Source organism: Cnephaeus nilssonii, assembly GCF_951640355.1.
Source record: "Cnephaeus nilssonii genome assembly, chromosome: 10".
NCBI lineage: Eukaryota > Metazoa > Chordata > Mammalia > Chiroptera > Vespertilionidae > Cnephaeus > Cnephaeus nilssonii.
Genome location: NC_137081.1, coordinates 29,952,010 through 29,967,928, shown reverse-complemented (window position 1 = coordinate 29,967,928; position 15,919 = coordinate 29,952,010). Strand labels below are relative to the sequence as shown.

Genomic DNA, 15,919 nt, shown 5'->3' with positions numbered 1-15,919 from the left:
GGTCTTGGTGTGGTCCTCTTTGGATTCCTTTTGTTTGGGTTCTCTGCACTTCCTGGACTTGTAAATCTATTTCTTTCACCAGGTGGAAGAAGTTTTCAGTCATTATTTCTTCAAATAGGTTTTGAGTATCTTGCTTTTTCTCTTCTTCTGGCACCCCCATAATTCTGATGTTGGTACACTTAAAGTTGTCCCAGAGGCTTCTTACACTATCTTCAACTTTTTGGATTCTTTTTTATTTTTGCTTTTCCGGAGGAGTGTTTTTTGCTTCTTGGTATTCCAAATCTTGGACTTGATTCTTGCAATCCTCTAGTCTGCTTTTAGGTCTCTGTATAATATTTTTTATTACAGTCAGTGTATGCTTAATTTCTAGTTGATCCTTTTTCATATCCTCGAGGGTCTCGTTAAATTTATCAGCCTTTTCTAGAAAATTCTTGAAAAACCTTATAACTGTGGTTTTGAACTCTATATCCAGTCTTTTGATTTCCTCCATTTCCTTCATTTCTGGCCTGCTTCTTTGTCTCTGTATTTTAGCTGCTTCCCTGAGTTGATGGAGTTGCTTTGTGTGCTACGTGTCCTAGCATGGCCCAGTAGCTCAGCCTCCCCAGTTACCTGAGGTGGACACTCTTGGTGCAGCCCTTTGTGGGCTGTGTGTGCAGTTTTGTTGTAGTTAAGCCTTGATTGTTGTTGGTATCACTGGGGGGAGTTGACTTCCAGGCCAATTAGCTGTGAGGATGAGTAGTGTCTCTGCTGGGAGGGCTTCTGTGCTCAGCTTGGATGGGGCAGAGTCAGGTTGGAGCAGACAGCCTTGGTTTCCCATCAGCCTCGCCCTACGAGGGCCCTGTGTCTCAGTGTCCTGTGGCAATGGCTGCGCGCACCTCTGAGAGAAGGCTGCTCTTGAGTTTTGCCCACTTCCAGACAGTCCAGTTTCTCCCCGAATGAGTTTGGTACCCAAAGTCTCACCTGGAGCTGGATTTCAGTGCAGTCGGGAGGTTTTGTTTTCCTCCTGAATGAGAAAGCTAGCTGTGCGTTTGCTGCCTGCCCTCTCCACGCGCTGTGAGTAAGCCAGCCACATATTCAGCCACCCGCCCTTTCTACGCGCACAGGTCTCCGCACCTCCAAGATCCTCTGAGTCTGTATCCTTTTCTCTTTCCTTCTAGTTGTAGAATTTCCACTCAGCCAGCTTTCCGGTGGTTCTGGACGATGTCCGTTCTGTCTTCCAGTTGCAGTTTTAAAATTGCTGTGTACAGCAGCAGTATAGGTGTTTACCTTATGCCGCCATCTTGGTTTCTCCTCCTCTATTTTTTTTTAACCTTTGGCATTTTAATTAAGATATTGTGTGGGCCTCTTTGGATTCCTTTTTTTAAAAATTTAAAACATTTAAAAATTTTTAAAAATTTATTTAAGAGAAGACGGGAGAGGGAAAGAGAGGTAGAAACTTTAATGATGAGAAAGAATCATTGATGGGTTGCCTGCTGTATGACCCACACTGGGTATCAAGCCTGCAACCCTGGCATGTGCCCTGACTGGGGATTGAACTGTGACCTCCTGCTTCATAGGTCAACACTCCACCACTGAGCCCTGTTGGCCATGCTGGATTCCTCTTGTTTGGGACTCTCTGCACTTCCTGGACTTGAGGGGATTTCTTTCAACAGGTAGGAGACATTTGCTGTAATTATTCTTCAAATAGGTTTTCAATATCTTGCTCTCTCTTTTCTCCTTCTGGTAACCCCATAATGTGAATTTTGGTACACTTGAAGCTGTCTCAGCAGCTCCTTACACTATCTTCACATTTTTGGATTCTTTTTCTTTTTGCTCTTCAGTTTGGGTGTTTTTTGCTTCCTCATGTTCCAAATTATTGATTTCATTCTCAGAATTCTCTACTGTTGAATCCTTCTAAATTATTATTTATTTCAGTAAGTGTATGTTTAATTTCTGACTGGTCATTTTTCTCACTAAGGTTCTTAAAATTCTCACTAAGATCCTTGAAAATCTCACTAAGTTTCTTGAAGCTCTCATGAAGATCCTTGATAAATCTTATAACCATTGTTTTGAACTCTGTATCTAGCAGTTTGCTTGCTTCCATTTCATTTAGTTCTTTTTCTGGAGATTTATTCTGTCCTTTCATTTGTGACATGTTTCTTTGTCTCCATATTTAGCTGCTTCCCTGTGTTTGTTTCTATGTATTTAGGTAGAGTTCCTATGTTTCAGGGAATTGGTAGATGGCCTTATGTAGTAGGTATCCTGTAAGGCCCAGTGGCTTAGCCTCCCCAGTCACTTGAGCTGGGCACTCGAGGTGTGTTCTTGTGTGGGCTGTGTGCACAGTCTTGTTGTAGTTGGAGTCAGTGGGAGGAATTAACTCCCATGCCAATTGGTTGTGAGGACCTGCTTTGACTACAGTGGAAGAGCTACTGTTTAAGGAGAGACCTCTATGGAGCAGGACTTGCTTCAGTGGGGCTATGGTGCTTACTGTGTCTGCCCCTTAAGTGTGTTGCTTTTGGATGGGTAGCATTGTAATCTGGTATGATCTGAAGCTGTCCACCAGGTGCACTGATGCAGGTCTTTTGGGATGTTGTGTTTCCTGTCATTTGTCCTTCTAAGAAAATCTGAATCTACGTGGTTTCGGTTGTCCTGAGAGTCAAGATACCTAGTTACACAGTCTCTAGGGCCTCCTGGGAGGTACAAAGTCAGCCACTCCCTGGGGCCATTCATCAGGAACTATAGAGAAATCTTCAGATAGCTGCTACTTGTGTCCAGGTGAGGCCAAGCTGTCTTGGAACTCTTATTGATAGGTATGGGGCATGATGATCCCAGATGCTATTATTTGAAAGATTTTAGGAAAGTCTGATGCCTGAGACAGGACAGACCATTCATATGAAAAAGCAACTGCAAACAGCATAGTGGGGCTGCAAATTGGATGGGGAGGGGGCGAGAGTCTTAGGAAATCATTAGGGTGGAGCTAACAGTGGGAGCCAGCTGATGTAAACTCAGATATGGCTGTCTGTGAGCTCTGCAACAAAGGAGGTCTCAGCACAGAAACAATGACCCTTTAGAACACCACCATCTGGAAGAAAGCTGCCCCCAAGTTTTTGTTCCAATGCCAGACAATCCAGTTCCTCCCCATATGTTCCTGTACTCCCTGCCCCCTCAGCTATTGCCCCAGTGCTGGAGCTCAGAGGGAATGTGTCCAAATAAGTCTGTGTCCAAGTAAGAGGAACTTCTGGGCTCTCCAGCAGTCTTTGTGTCACTCAGCCACAATCCCCACTGGTTTTTACTGCCAGAAGTTATGGGGGCTTCTCTTCACAGTTCTGAAACCCTGGGATGGTGGGATGGTGTGGGGCTGGGACCTCTTGTGCCTCGTGGGAAGCTTCCACAGCTGAGATATACTCTCTGATGAAAAGAATGCCACATGTGGGTGTCAGGCCAGCCCCATTCCATGTCTCTCCTCCTCCTATCAGTCTCAATGTGGTTTCTTCTTTAATTCTCTAGTTGTATGACCTTCATAGATTTCAGGCAGTTCTGAATGATGGTTGTTCTATATTTTAGTTGTAATTTTGATGTGGTTGTGGGAGGCAAGGAGTACCAGCATTTACCTATGCTGCCATCTTGGATCTACATGCCTATCCTTTTTGAATCAACTCGCATAGTCTTCTTTTCACTCTGATATTAGTTTAATTTGTCCTTGTTCAACAGACACATGGATCATTTACCTCTCTATGCTTGTTCCACTATCATCTGCATTTCTCAGTTCATATCATTTTTGTATTGAATTCTCCATCATTATTTGGAGATCTTTTTGAGATAAAAAATATGTAGAATAAAAAATTTTCCAGGCAAGTCAAACAAAAATTATTGGAAGACATCTTCTGTACTACGAATCCATATAAAAGTATAAATTCATGCCTTTTCAGGAAAGAAGTGGAGAATCAAACCAGTAGTGTTGTAGAGTATCCAAACATTTCTCTGGCAGAGCAATTGGTTTTGTGATTATTTGATTGTTTATCACACCTGTTGTGTAGAATGAGTTAATTAAACCATTTCTCCTTCTTTAAGAACAAATTTGCCCTGAGTTAATTTTCTTGCTCATTATTCTGAAAATCTGATGAAGGTGGCCTCTTGTCTGTGTTAGTAGGCCAACACTGAGCTCAGTGTTTAAAGTGACCAGTGACTGTAGGTAGATAAATTGCATGTGGCCTGGGAAGGACTAGATGTGAACTATAAGCCATTTTTTTTTCTTCCTCCAATGTGTTGACTCTTGTAATTCAGCGGTCCCTGGTGGGGTCTCTGAAAGTTATGACTACAGAATTGTTACATGAAATATTGAATCCCCTGGGCATGTTGTGGCTAAATCAGGGTGGATCTTGTAACTAAGATGTAACTTGAGGTGGGTTATAGTTAACTTGGTGAACTACTATGAGGTCCCCTGCTAAGTGTCACAAAGAAGAAGGCAACTGATGCAGGCCTTTTGGGATGTTGTGTTTCCTGTCATTTGTCCTTCTAAGAAATTCTGAATCCACTTGATTTTGGTTGTCCTGAGAGTTAAGATACCTAGTTACACAGATCTGTAGGTGGGTGGCTGTACTGTAGCCATTATATCATAAGCTTTGAGTGGCTCATGGTATATTTGTTTTCTTAACTGCAACATCCCCATTGCCCTGCACTGTGTCTGACACCTGGGGCACTCAATATATTCCTGTGGGAAAAAATTGGCCCTGGACATAAAAAAGTAGGTAATAAACCTAATTACCTTCTTTTTTAAATCCTCACCTGAGCATATTTTTTTCCATTGATCGAGAGAGAGAGAGAGAGAGAGAGAGAGAGAGAGAGAGAGAGGGAGGAAGGGAGAGATGAGGTGAAGAAAGAGTGAGAGAGATATAAAAGAGACATTTTGACTGGTTTCTTCCTGCATGAGCCCCTACTGGGATCAAACCAGCAATCGAGGTAGGTGCCCTTGACCAGGTATCAACCCATGATGCTTAAGTCTTCAGGTCAAAGCTCTTACCACTTGGAAAAAGCAGCCAGGGCCCTAATTACCTTTTTTGAAGGTTTCATAAATATCCTTTAAACCAGGGTAGGTTTCCATGATGTCCTTGCTGAACAATGCTTTCAGAAGGGTCAGGTTAAATGTCTTCTCCACTTCACTGAGAACATTGTATATGACTTCATTTTGAGAACCCGATGTTTCAAAACATTTCTTAGATTTCTTTAAAAAAATAATGAATTGGGAAAATATAAATACAGATTTCCTAGTTACAAAAGAGCCTTAGAAAGTGATTTTATTTTTAATGCATTATAATTTTCCAACATAATTATCTTCTCATGTACAGTTTTATTTTATTTTTTAATGTATTTTCATTAATTTCAGAGAGGAATGGAGCAGTAGAGAGAGATAGAAACATCAATGATGGGAGATATTCATTGATTGACTGCCTCCTGCACGCCACCTACTGGGGATCAAGACCACAACCCAGACATGTGCCCTTGACCAGAATTAGACCAGGGACTCTTAGGTCCACAGGCCAATGCTCTATCCACTAATCCAAGCCTCATGTACAGTTTTAGAATTTCTCTATAGGTTTATGACTAGTAGTTAAACAACCCAGTCCATCTTCCTTGAAAATTCCCTTATGTGAATCTGATTTCCTCACACTCATTTCCATTAGATGGAATAAGAAGCAATTATGAAGAACAAATTGGGTTAAAGCTAAGTGATTTGTAGCCCTTTCAGAGCCTAGCTAAGAGTTTTAGAAATAGACTTAGCAGGCAGTGAGCTGCTGTTCTATGGACTGGATAGCCCTTGTCCCTTCCCCAGGACTGACTTGGCCTGGAAGCTCCTGTGAACTTTGCCATAAAAAAAAACTTATGCATAGGGAAAGTGAAGACGTGCATCTCTCTATCTCCACCTACATCTTTTGCTAAAATTAACCTAAATTCCAACACTTCAGAAATACCAAAAGAAAAGAAAAAAAAATAGAAAGGAAATTGAATACTGTTGTTAAAAGAATAGCAAGAATCTACTTTTAAATTTGTCCTAACAAGACATTGATTCTCTGTGGATTTTAATGTTCTCAGATCTAAGTATTTAAGTTGGTGTTCATTGAGATTAAATTCTGTGTCAATTATTATTTCATTAAATGAAATCATTCAACTTATTCATGCATTCATTAAAATTACTTTTAATTTCCAGTTTATACTATATTGTGTATATAATTCCTACAAGGCATTATAAATCTATGTAGCACACCCACTTCACATCCAGCTTACCTCCAGTGCTATTCACCCCGTTATAGGGGGCACCACGGAGCACTGTTCCTTCAGTTAGGAGCAGAACTGTCTCCAGCAATGCCTGCTTCTCTTCTCCCTTCTGACCTTATAAGAACACTTACAGCAGTACTTGAGAGGGACCCACTCATAGGCAACTCCTCAGTTGCCAGTTGTGTTCTGATGTTTGATTCCAGGATATCAAAGTATAACTTAGTTTGGCACTAGTTTACCAGATTGTGACATAATAAACTTTACCTACTTTATATAGTTTATTGTCGATGAATCCGCAGTCACGGAGAAGTTCAAGGAAAGGAAATGATGCTTTTATTATATTTGAAATTGCGACTTTCTGTGTTTTGAAGTGGCAGAGTGCAATGTTTTCTGCAGACATCCTAGGGAGAAAGGACACTATGAGAAAATGGTCATCAATATTTTGATATTCCTGTGGAAGCTGTAACATTTTATAAATGAAGGATAGGTGGTGAAGAACCAACACATATAAAATAAGTGTCCTTAGAAGAGATTAGAACAAATAGAATTGAAGCAATAGGTAAAGCTGTAATAAAACGAAGCATAAAGGGTTATTAAAACATCCTATCTAATAAAAGACTAATTTGCAAATTAACCATCACTCCACGATAAAATGGTGGCACCCATAACCACAAGATGGCAGCACCCAGTCCTCTCAGCCCTGCCGGAGTCCCCAGTCTCAGGGAGGGCTGCCTCTGACAGGCTGCAGAGTAAGCAGCCTGGCGGAATGCTGCCCAGAGGCCCTCCTGACCCTTTATATATATAAAAAAATTCACTCCCCATGGCCGGTTCCCCTCCCAGTGGTGGCAGCCTGGGCTGGGGTTCAGCCTGGGAGGGGTGTGCACCCCCCACAGCGCGATCCCCTACCAGTGGCGGCAGCCTGGGCTGGGGCCTCAGCCTGCCAGGTGCATGCTCTCCCACAGCGTGATTCCTTTCCAGTGGCGGCAGCCTGGGGTCTCAAACACTGAGTCACAACAGCCAGGCAGATATGGAGGAATCTTAAATGTTTCTTTTAAAAAAATATATATTTTATTGATTTTTTATAGAGAGGAAGGGAAAGGATAGAGAGCTAGAAACATCTATGAGAGAGAAACATCGATCATCTGCCTCCTGCACACTCCCCACTGGGTATGTGCCCCCAACCAAGGTACATGCCCTTGACTAGAATCAAACCTGGGACCCTTGAGTCTGCAGGCTGATGCTCCATCCACTGAGCCAAACCAGTTAGGGCTGTCCAATATGTTCAAGAAAAAACTCTATCTAATAAAGAGGGAATATGCAGGGGACCGCATTTGGGGGTGACCGGGTTGTCAGGGGAGGGCAGTTGGGGATGATTGGGCTGTCATGGGAGTAGTTAGGCTGTGATCAAGCTGGCAGGGGAGTGGTTAGGGGGTGATCAGGTTGGCAGCCAGAAGCAGTTAGGGGCAATCAGGCAGGCAGGCAAGCAGTTGGGAGCCAGCAGTCCTGGGTTGTGAAAGGGATGTTTGACTGCCTGTTTTGGGATCAGACCTAAACAGGCAGCCGAACATCCCCCAAGGGGTTTCAGATTGGAGAGGGTGCAGGTTGGGCTGAGTGCACAAATTTCGTGCACCAAGCCTCTAGTATGTAATATTGAAAAATTCCAGTCTGTCATGATCAAAGCCATTGTAAAATTATTGTTTCCTAACAGATCTGGAATTTTTATGAAACAATTTTAATTTGTATACAAGTGAGATGGACTAAACACGACACCCATAGAGGAAAAAGAAACAATGGATTAATGATGAAATGTAAGCTTGAAATGCCTCTTAATTAACAACTAAGAGAAAATAAATCTCAAAAAGATAAAAACAAGGTGTTCCCTTTTTGACCTACAGCAGTTAAGGGAAATGCCATCTTGATTTACAAAGCTTGTACATAAATGGTAAGATGTACTTTAAAAATGATATGGTAAGTCATAAACTGAAATTTCACAAGAATATCAATCGTTTTTCCTGGTATATCTGCTTTGTGTTAATATCTATCTATCTATGCTATTATTGTATGTAATGAATCTTTTTAGGCATCTGAATTTCAGAAGTGGCTGCTGTTTCTGTGAAAGTAGTTGTAAACCTGAGTCGGTAATTCTGCTTCTTAGTTCATCTTTTTTATTGCTCTGATAATAATGTTTTAGTAGACATTTTGTATGCCTGAAAATCATGAAGACTCATAAGCTTCCTTTATTTTTTTTTGGCCAATATAATAGCGGCGGCTTTTTTTTTTTATTTCAATAAATCTTTATTGTTCAGATTATTACAATTGTTCCTCCCCCCCCCCCCATAGCTTCCCTCCACCCATTTCCCACCCTGCCCTCTGCCCTTACCCCGACCCCCACTGTCCTCATCCATAGGTGTACAATTTTTGTCCAGTCTCTTCCCGCACCCCCCACACCCCTTTCCCACAGAGAATTGTCAGTCCACTCCCTTTCTATGCCCCTGATTCTATTATATTCACCAGTTTATTTTGTTCATCAGATTTTTCATTCACTTGATTTTTAGATTCACTTGTTGATAGAGATGTATTTGTTGTTCATAATTTTTATCTTTACCTTTTTCTTCTTCTTTCTTTTCTTAAAGAATACCCTTCAGCATTTCATATAATACTGGTTTGGTGTTGATGAACTCCTTTAGCTTTTTCTAATCTGTGAAGTTCTTTATCTGACCTTCAATTCTGAATGATATATTTACTGGGTAGAGTAATCTTGGTTGTAAGTTCTTGCTATTCATCATTTTGAATATTTCTTGCCACTCCCATCTGGCCTGCATAGTTTCTGTTGAGAAATCAGCTGACAATAGTATGGGTGCTCCCTTGTAGGTAACTAACTGTTTTTCTCTTGCTGCTTTCAATATTCTCTCTTTGTCTTTTGCCCTTGGCATTTTAATTATGATGTGTCTTGGTGTGGTCCTCTTTAGATTCCTTTAGTTTGGGGTTCTGTGTGCTTCCTAGACTTGTAAGTCTATTTCTTTTACCAGGTGGGAAAGTTTTCAGTCATTATTTCTTCAAATAGGTTTTCAATATCTTGCTCTCTCCCTTCTTCTGGTACCCCCATAATTCTGATATTGGTAAGCTTGAAGTTGTCCCAAAGGCTCCTTACACTATCTTCATAATTTTGGATTATTTTTTCTTTTTCCTTTTACCGGTGGGTGTTTTTTGCTTGTTTGTATTTCAAATTGTTTTCTTGATTCTTGTGATCCTCTAGTCTACTGTTGGATCTCTGTATAATATTTTTTTATTTCAGTCAGTGTATGCTTAATTTCTAGTTGGTCCTTTTTCATATCCTTGAGGGTCTTGCTAAATTTATCGGCCTTTTCTAGAAAATTCTTGAAAAACCTTATAACTGTGGTTTTGAACTCTATATCCAGTCGTTTTCTTTCATCCATTTATTTCATTTGTGACCTGTTTCTTTGTCTTCGCATTTTGGCTGCTTCCCTGGGTTGATAGAGTGGCTTTGTATGCTAGGTGTCCTAGCAGGGCCCAGTGGCTCAGCCTCCCCAGTTACCTGAGTTGAACACTCTTGGTGTATCCATTTGTGGGCTGTGTGCACAGTCTAGTTGTAGTTAAGCCTTGATTGTTGTTGGTATCACTGGGGGGAGTTGAACTCCAGGCCAATTGGCTGTGAGGATAAGCTGTGTCTATGATGTGAGAACATCTGTGCTGGAGACATCCTTATGAGGCAACACTTGCTTCAGTGGGGCTTTGCTGTTCATTGAGTCTGCCAACCTGAGTGTGTCCCTTATGGATCTGAGAAGTTGTAATCTGGATGGTCCTACTCTGACCCCTCTTTCACTGGCTCTTGCATCTCCAAGGAGGTGCTAATTTAGCCTCTGCCTGAGGCCAGCCAGCAGGAGCTACAGAGAGATCTGTAGATTCCCCTTCTTTGTTTGGTTTTGGAGGTGCCCAGATGAGGCCCAGCTGTGAAGCAATGTGAGCTGCTTTGGGGCCTTGGGCCTTCTTTTGGATGTTCTGGGTCTCACTGACTCCGCTGCAGTTAGTTAGGTAAGTTCAGTTTTCAAGGGACCAGGCCATTCTTATGCAAAAGCCTCTGTGAACAGCTTGGATGGGGCGGAGTCTCAGGGTGGAGCAAATACAATGGCTTCCCATCAGCCCTGCCCTAAGAGGCACCTGGGTCTCAGTGTCCCTCGGTAATCGGTAATCGCTGCAAGCACCTCAGAGAAAGCCGCCCTCGAGTTCCGCCCAATGCCAGACAGTCCAGTTTTGCCCCCGTATGAGTCTGGGTCCCCGAGTCTTGCCCAGAACTGGAGTTCAGACCAGTTGGGAGCTTTTGTCTCCCTCTCACTTGAAAAAGCCAGCTGTGTACTCAGTTGCTAGCCCTCTCTGCGCACACCTTCATACCTCTGCCTTTACTTCTGCAGCACCTGTGAGTCTCAGTGTGCTTTTCTCTTTCTTTCGAGTTGTGGAATTTCCACTCAGCCAGCCTTCCTGTGGTTCTGTATGATGTCCATTTTGTCTTTAATTTGTAGTTTTGAAGTGGTTGTGCGCAGCAGCAGATCAGGTGTTTACTTATGCCACCATCTTGGTTTTTTCTAAGCTTCCTTTTTGAAGCCAGAAGAAAATTATTGGTTCTTTTCAGTACCCAATATGCATCAGGGAATAATAATGTCACCTTATTATGTCAAATTCTGTAAACTACATGTGTTTTTTTAAAGCTGGATGATTGAAGAGAAGTATCTGTCTTGTCTTGTATGAGGATTGTTACTAAAATGAAAAATAAATAATTGGTTTCACAATGACAAAGGAATGGCAGGGTGACTGAGTAAATGAGAGATTTCAACAACAACAAAAAATGGTCAGTGGAGCATTAATTGCTTTTGTAGGATGAGTATGCTCCCAGCAATCAGGAAAGCAACCAGTGTGTCCTGTGGAATCTTGAAGGCAGAGGAGATTGAAAGGGAGACATGTTGCTGAAAACTAACATGTTATTTGAAAAATGAAGAGAAGGGCAATGTACTCTTCACCCCTCAACTTGCATCCTGACCACATGAAGTCAAGAAAACATTACTATCCTTTCTATCACCATATGTTCCTATTGTCTGTGATTGGATTTCATAGATCAATAATATATCATGTATGTTATGTGCCTGACTTCTTTTGCTCATCATCCATGTTGTTGGGTGATTAGAAGTTTGTTCCTCTTATTGTTCAGTGGTATTCCATTGTTGTGTCTACTACCATCTGTTTATTCATCTTCCTGTTGAAGGACATTTTGGTTGATTTTAGATCTAGACAAGTATGAATAAAGCTGCTGTTCTGGTATAAATATTTCTGTAGCATGTTTTCATTTCCTTTGAGTAAATAACCAGGAGTGTAATTGCTGGCTGATTTTGTAGGACTGTGATTTACAGTTTTGGAAGCAAATTGTTTTTAAATCTGTTAGAAATAGCCTTGCTAATGTAACCATTCTAGTGTGTGATGTGGTATCTCATACAATATCTATATACTAGAAGCCTTGTGCATGAAATTTGTGCACTCGGGGTGGGGGGTGCTGTACCTCAGCCTGGCCTGTGTCCTCTCACAGTCCAGGAGCCCTCGGGGGATGTCCGACTGACAGCTTAGGGCCACAGGGAGTGGGCCTAAGCCGGCAGTCAGACATCCTTATTATAGCTGGCTGAGCAGTGCTCCCGCTGTGGGAGCGCACTGATCACCAGGGGCAGCTCCTGCATTGAGCATCTGCCCCCTAGTGGTCAGTGTGCATCATAGTGACCAGTCAATTTGCATATTGGCCTTTTATTATATAGGATATACAGTGTGTGTGTGTGTGTGTGTGTGTGTGTGTGTGTGTGTGTGTGTGTAATATATATATATATACTAGAGGCCCGGTGTACGAAATTCGTGCACGGAGGGAGGGTGTCCTTCAGCTCAGCCTGCACCCTCTCCAATCTGGGACCCCTCGATGGATGTTTGACTGCCCGTTTAGGCCTGATCCCGGTGGGACATCCCACTCATAATCCAGGACTGCTGGCTCCCAACTGCTCGCCTTCCTGCCTTCCTGATTGCCCCTAACCGCTTCTGCCTGCCAGCCTGATCACCCCCTAACCACTCCACTGCCAGCCTGATTGATGCCTAACTGCTCCCTTACCAGCCTGTTTTCCCTTAACTGCCCTCCCCTTCAGGCCGGGCCACCTCTAACTGCCCTCCCCTGCAGGCCTGGTCACCCCTAACTGCCCTCCCCTGCAGGCCTGGGACCCACCCAACTGCTCTCCCCTGCAGGCCTGGGACCCACCCAACTGCCCTTCCCTGCAGGCCTGGTCACCCCCAACTTCTCTCCTCTGCCAGTCTGGTCACCCCTAACTGTCCTCCCCTGCAGGCTTGATTGCCCCTAACAGCCCTCCCCTGCTGTCCTGATCACCCAAAACTGCCCTCCCTTGCAGGCCTGGTCCCTCCCAAACTGCCCTCCCCTGCTGGCCATCTTGTGGTGGCCATCTTGTGTCCACATAGTGGCAGCCATCTTTGACCACATGGGGGCAGCCATATTGTGTGTTGGAGTGATGGTCAATCTGCATATTGCTCTTTTATTAGATAGGATAGAGGCCTGGTGCAGGGGTGGGGGCCTGCTGGTTTGCCCTGAAGGGTGTCCTGGATCAGGGTGGGGGTTCCCTTGGGTTGTGGGTTGGTCTGAGTGAAGGGCTTGTGGTGGTTTGGAGGCTGGCCATGCCCCCCAGCGACCCAAGCAGAGGCCCTGGTATCTGGGGTTTATTTATCTTCTACAATTGAAACTTTGTAGCCTGGAGAGGAGCCAAGCCTCCTGCTCGCTCCATGGTGGCAGCCATTTCTGTTTGAATTTATTTACCTTCTATAATTGAAACTTTGTAGCATTGAGTGGATGCCTAGGCCGGCAAGGGCATGCAAAAAGCTTGGCTTCCTCCATTTCTGAGGAAACCCAAGCCTCCCTCCTGCTCTCTGTGGCCGCAGCCATCTTGGTTGGGTTTATTTGCATATTTGCTCCTGATTGGCTGGTGGGCATGGCTGTTGGGTGTGGCGGAGGTATGGTCAATTTGCACATTACTCTTTTATTAGATAGGAGAGATATATATGTATATATATGTGTGTGTGTGTGTGTGTGTGTGTATATATATATATATATATATATATATATATATATATATATATATACTAGAGGCCTGGTGCACGAAATTAGTGCACAGAGGGGGGTTGTCCCTCAGCCCAGCCTGTACCCTCTCCAATCTGGGACCCCTCGAGGGATGTCCAACTTCCCTCTCACAATCCAGACTGCTGGCTCCCAACTGCTTGCCTGCCTGCCTTCCTGATTGCCCCTAACCGCTTCTGCCCGCCAGCCTGATCACCCCCTAACCACTCTGCTGCCAGCCTGTTTGCCCCCAACTTCCCTCCTCTGCAGGCCTGGTCACCCCTAACTGCCCTCTCCTGCAGGGTTGATCACCTCCAACTGCCCTCCCTTGCAGGCCTGGTCCTTCTCAACTGCCCTCCCTTGCAGGCCAGGTGCCTCCCAACTGCCCTCTCCTGCTGGCCATCTTGTGGTGGCCATCTTGTGTCCACATGGGGGCAGGATCTTTGACCACATGGGGGCAGCTATATTGTGTGTTGCAGTGATGATCAATCTGCATATTACTCTTTTATTAGATAGGATAGAGGCCTGGTACAGGGGTGGGGGCTAGCTGGTTTGCCCTGAAGGGCGTCCCGGATCAGGTAGGGGTTCCCTTGGGGTGTGGGGCAGCCTAAGCGAGGGGCCTGTGGTGGTTTGCAGGCCGGCCACGCCCCCTGGCAATGCAAGCGGAGGCACTGGTATCTGGAATTTATTTTCCTTCTACAATTGAAACTTTGTAGCCTGGAGTGGAGCCAAGCCTGGGGCTCCCTCCGAGGCCCGTAGCCATTTGTGTTGGGGTTATAATTGAAACTTTGTTGCCTAAAGCGGGTGGGCCCGGCCAGGGTGTGTGGAAAGCTTTGCTTCTCCTGTTGCCGGCGGCAACCCTGGCCTGCTCTCTCAAGCTCCATTCTGCCACCATTTGTTTGAATTTGTTTACCTTCTATAATTGAAACTTTGTAGCTTGAGTGGAGGCTTAGGCCTGGCCAGGGCAGGCGGAAAGCTTGGCTTCCTCTGTTACCTAGGAAACCTTGCTCTCTGTGGCTGTAGCCATCTTGGTTTGGGTTAATTTGCATACTCACTCTGATTGGATGGTGGGCGTGGCTTGTGGGTGTGTTGGAGGTATGGTCAATTTGCATATTTGTCTATTATTGGATAGGATATATATATAGTTTAAATTCTTTATGGTTGAAAGTATTATATATGTTTCCTTACTCCCCCATTGACCTATCCACAGCTGCTCCCACCCCCAGCACATGCCCTTGTCCCCTTACTGTCTGTATCCATTGGTTATGCTTATATGCATGCATACAAGTTCTTTTGTTGATCTCTTACTTGTCCCCCCCCCCCCCCAACTTCCCCTGCCTTCCCTCTGAGGTTTGTTATAGTTTTAATTTGTATTTATTTAATGACTAATGATACTGAACACAATTTCATATTCTTATTAGAAATTCATATTCCTCCTTTTGTCAAGTGCTTGTTCAAGTCTTTGATCCTTTAATATCATTGGGTTGTCTTTTACTTATTGATATATAGGAGTTAGTTTTATCTTGCAGATAGAAGTATTTAGTTTAATATATGTATTGTGAACATTTTTTTTTCAGTCTGTGGCTTGCCTTTCATTTTCTTAACGATATCTTTATTTTTTCCTTACATTTTCCCCCAAAAGTATTACATGTGTCCCCGTCCCCCCATTGACCTCCTCCAGCCAGCCCCTGCGCCCTCTCCTGCCCCAGGCCTTTATCACCATATTGTCTGTGTCCATGGGTTATGTATATATGCATACAAGGTCTTTGGTTGATTATCTCCCACCCACCCACCCTCCTTCGCATTCCCTCTGAGATTCTGCATTCTGTTCCATGCTTCCATTCTCTGGATCCACTCTGTTCATCAGCTTATTTTGTTACTTCACATATGAGTGTGATCATGTGATACTTGTCTTTCTCTGACTGACTGAGAAGAGATTTTAAAGTGTTTGATGATTTCCAATCTACCCATTTTTTCTCTTTTGTGCTTAATATCTTTAGTGTGCCATCTATGAAATATCTTCTTACCCAAATCTTATGAAAATATTAAAACACTTATGGGTCTTAGTTTGAATATTCTATTCTGTATGACTGATATTTGTCTACCTTAATTGGCTTGCTAACCATAGCTTTTAAAAATCTTGAATTTAATTGGAAAAATATTGTCTTGACTTTTCTAGGTCTTTTGGTTGTCCACATGTCTTTTAGAATCCATTTGTCCATTGGTATAAGAAAAGTCATTTCTGGGGAGGAAAAAATGGTGGCAGAATAGACAGATGTGTCCTGAGCCTTGTCCCGGGCAGATAGAAAGAATAGCTGAGGGTCGCACAGGGTGTGTTTGTTGGTGAGTTGAGGGACAGCTATACTCCAGGAGACTGTGGGGGACTGCTGGATGGGGCTCCCCTGACCCAGCAGCCACCACTGTTGCTGGGTTCCCTCCTGGAGCAACCCGCTTAGATGCAGAGACTGTGCCATCTTGAAGGGGAAAGTGGATGTTATAGGAAGC

At 43.7% G+C, this 15,919-nt stretch overlaps 1 protein-coding gene across 2 annotated transcripts in view; it reads right to left on the bottom strand.

Moving 5' to 3' along the window:
- The window catches only part of LOC307106293 (nuclear body protein SP140-like protein), a 134,547-nt gene that overhangs the window by 29,698 nt on the left and 88,930 nt on the right, over positions 1–15,919 (bottom strand). For both annotated transcript variants that reach the window (XM_079782663.1, XM_079782662.1), the window contains exons 2-3: positions 6,521–6,653; positions 5,032–5,200 (exon numbers count right to left, since the gene is read on the bottom strand). In XM_079782663.1, coding sequence (XP_079638789.1) covers positions 5,032–5,200; positions 6,521–6,653 — 302 coding nt within the window. The remainder of the gene's footprint in view (positions 1–5,031; positions 5,201–6,520; positions 6,654–15,919) is intronic.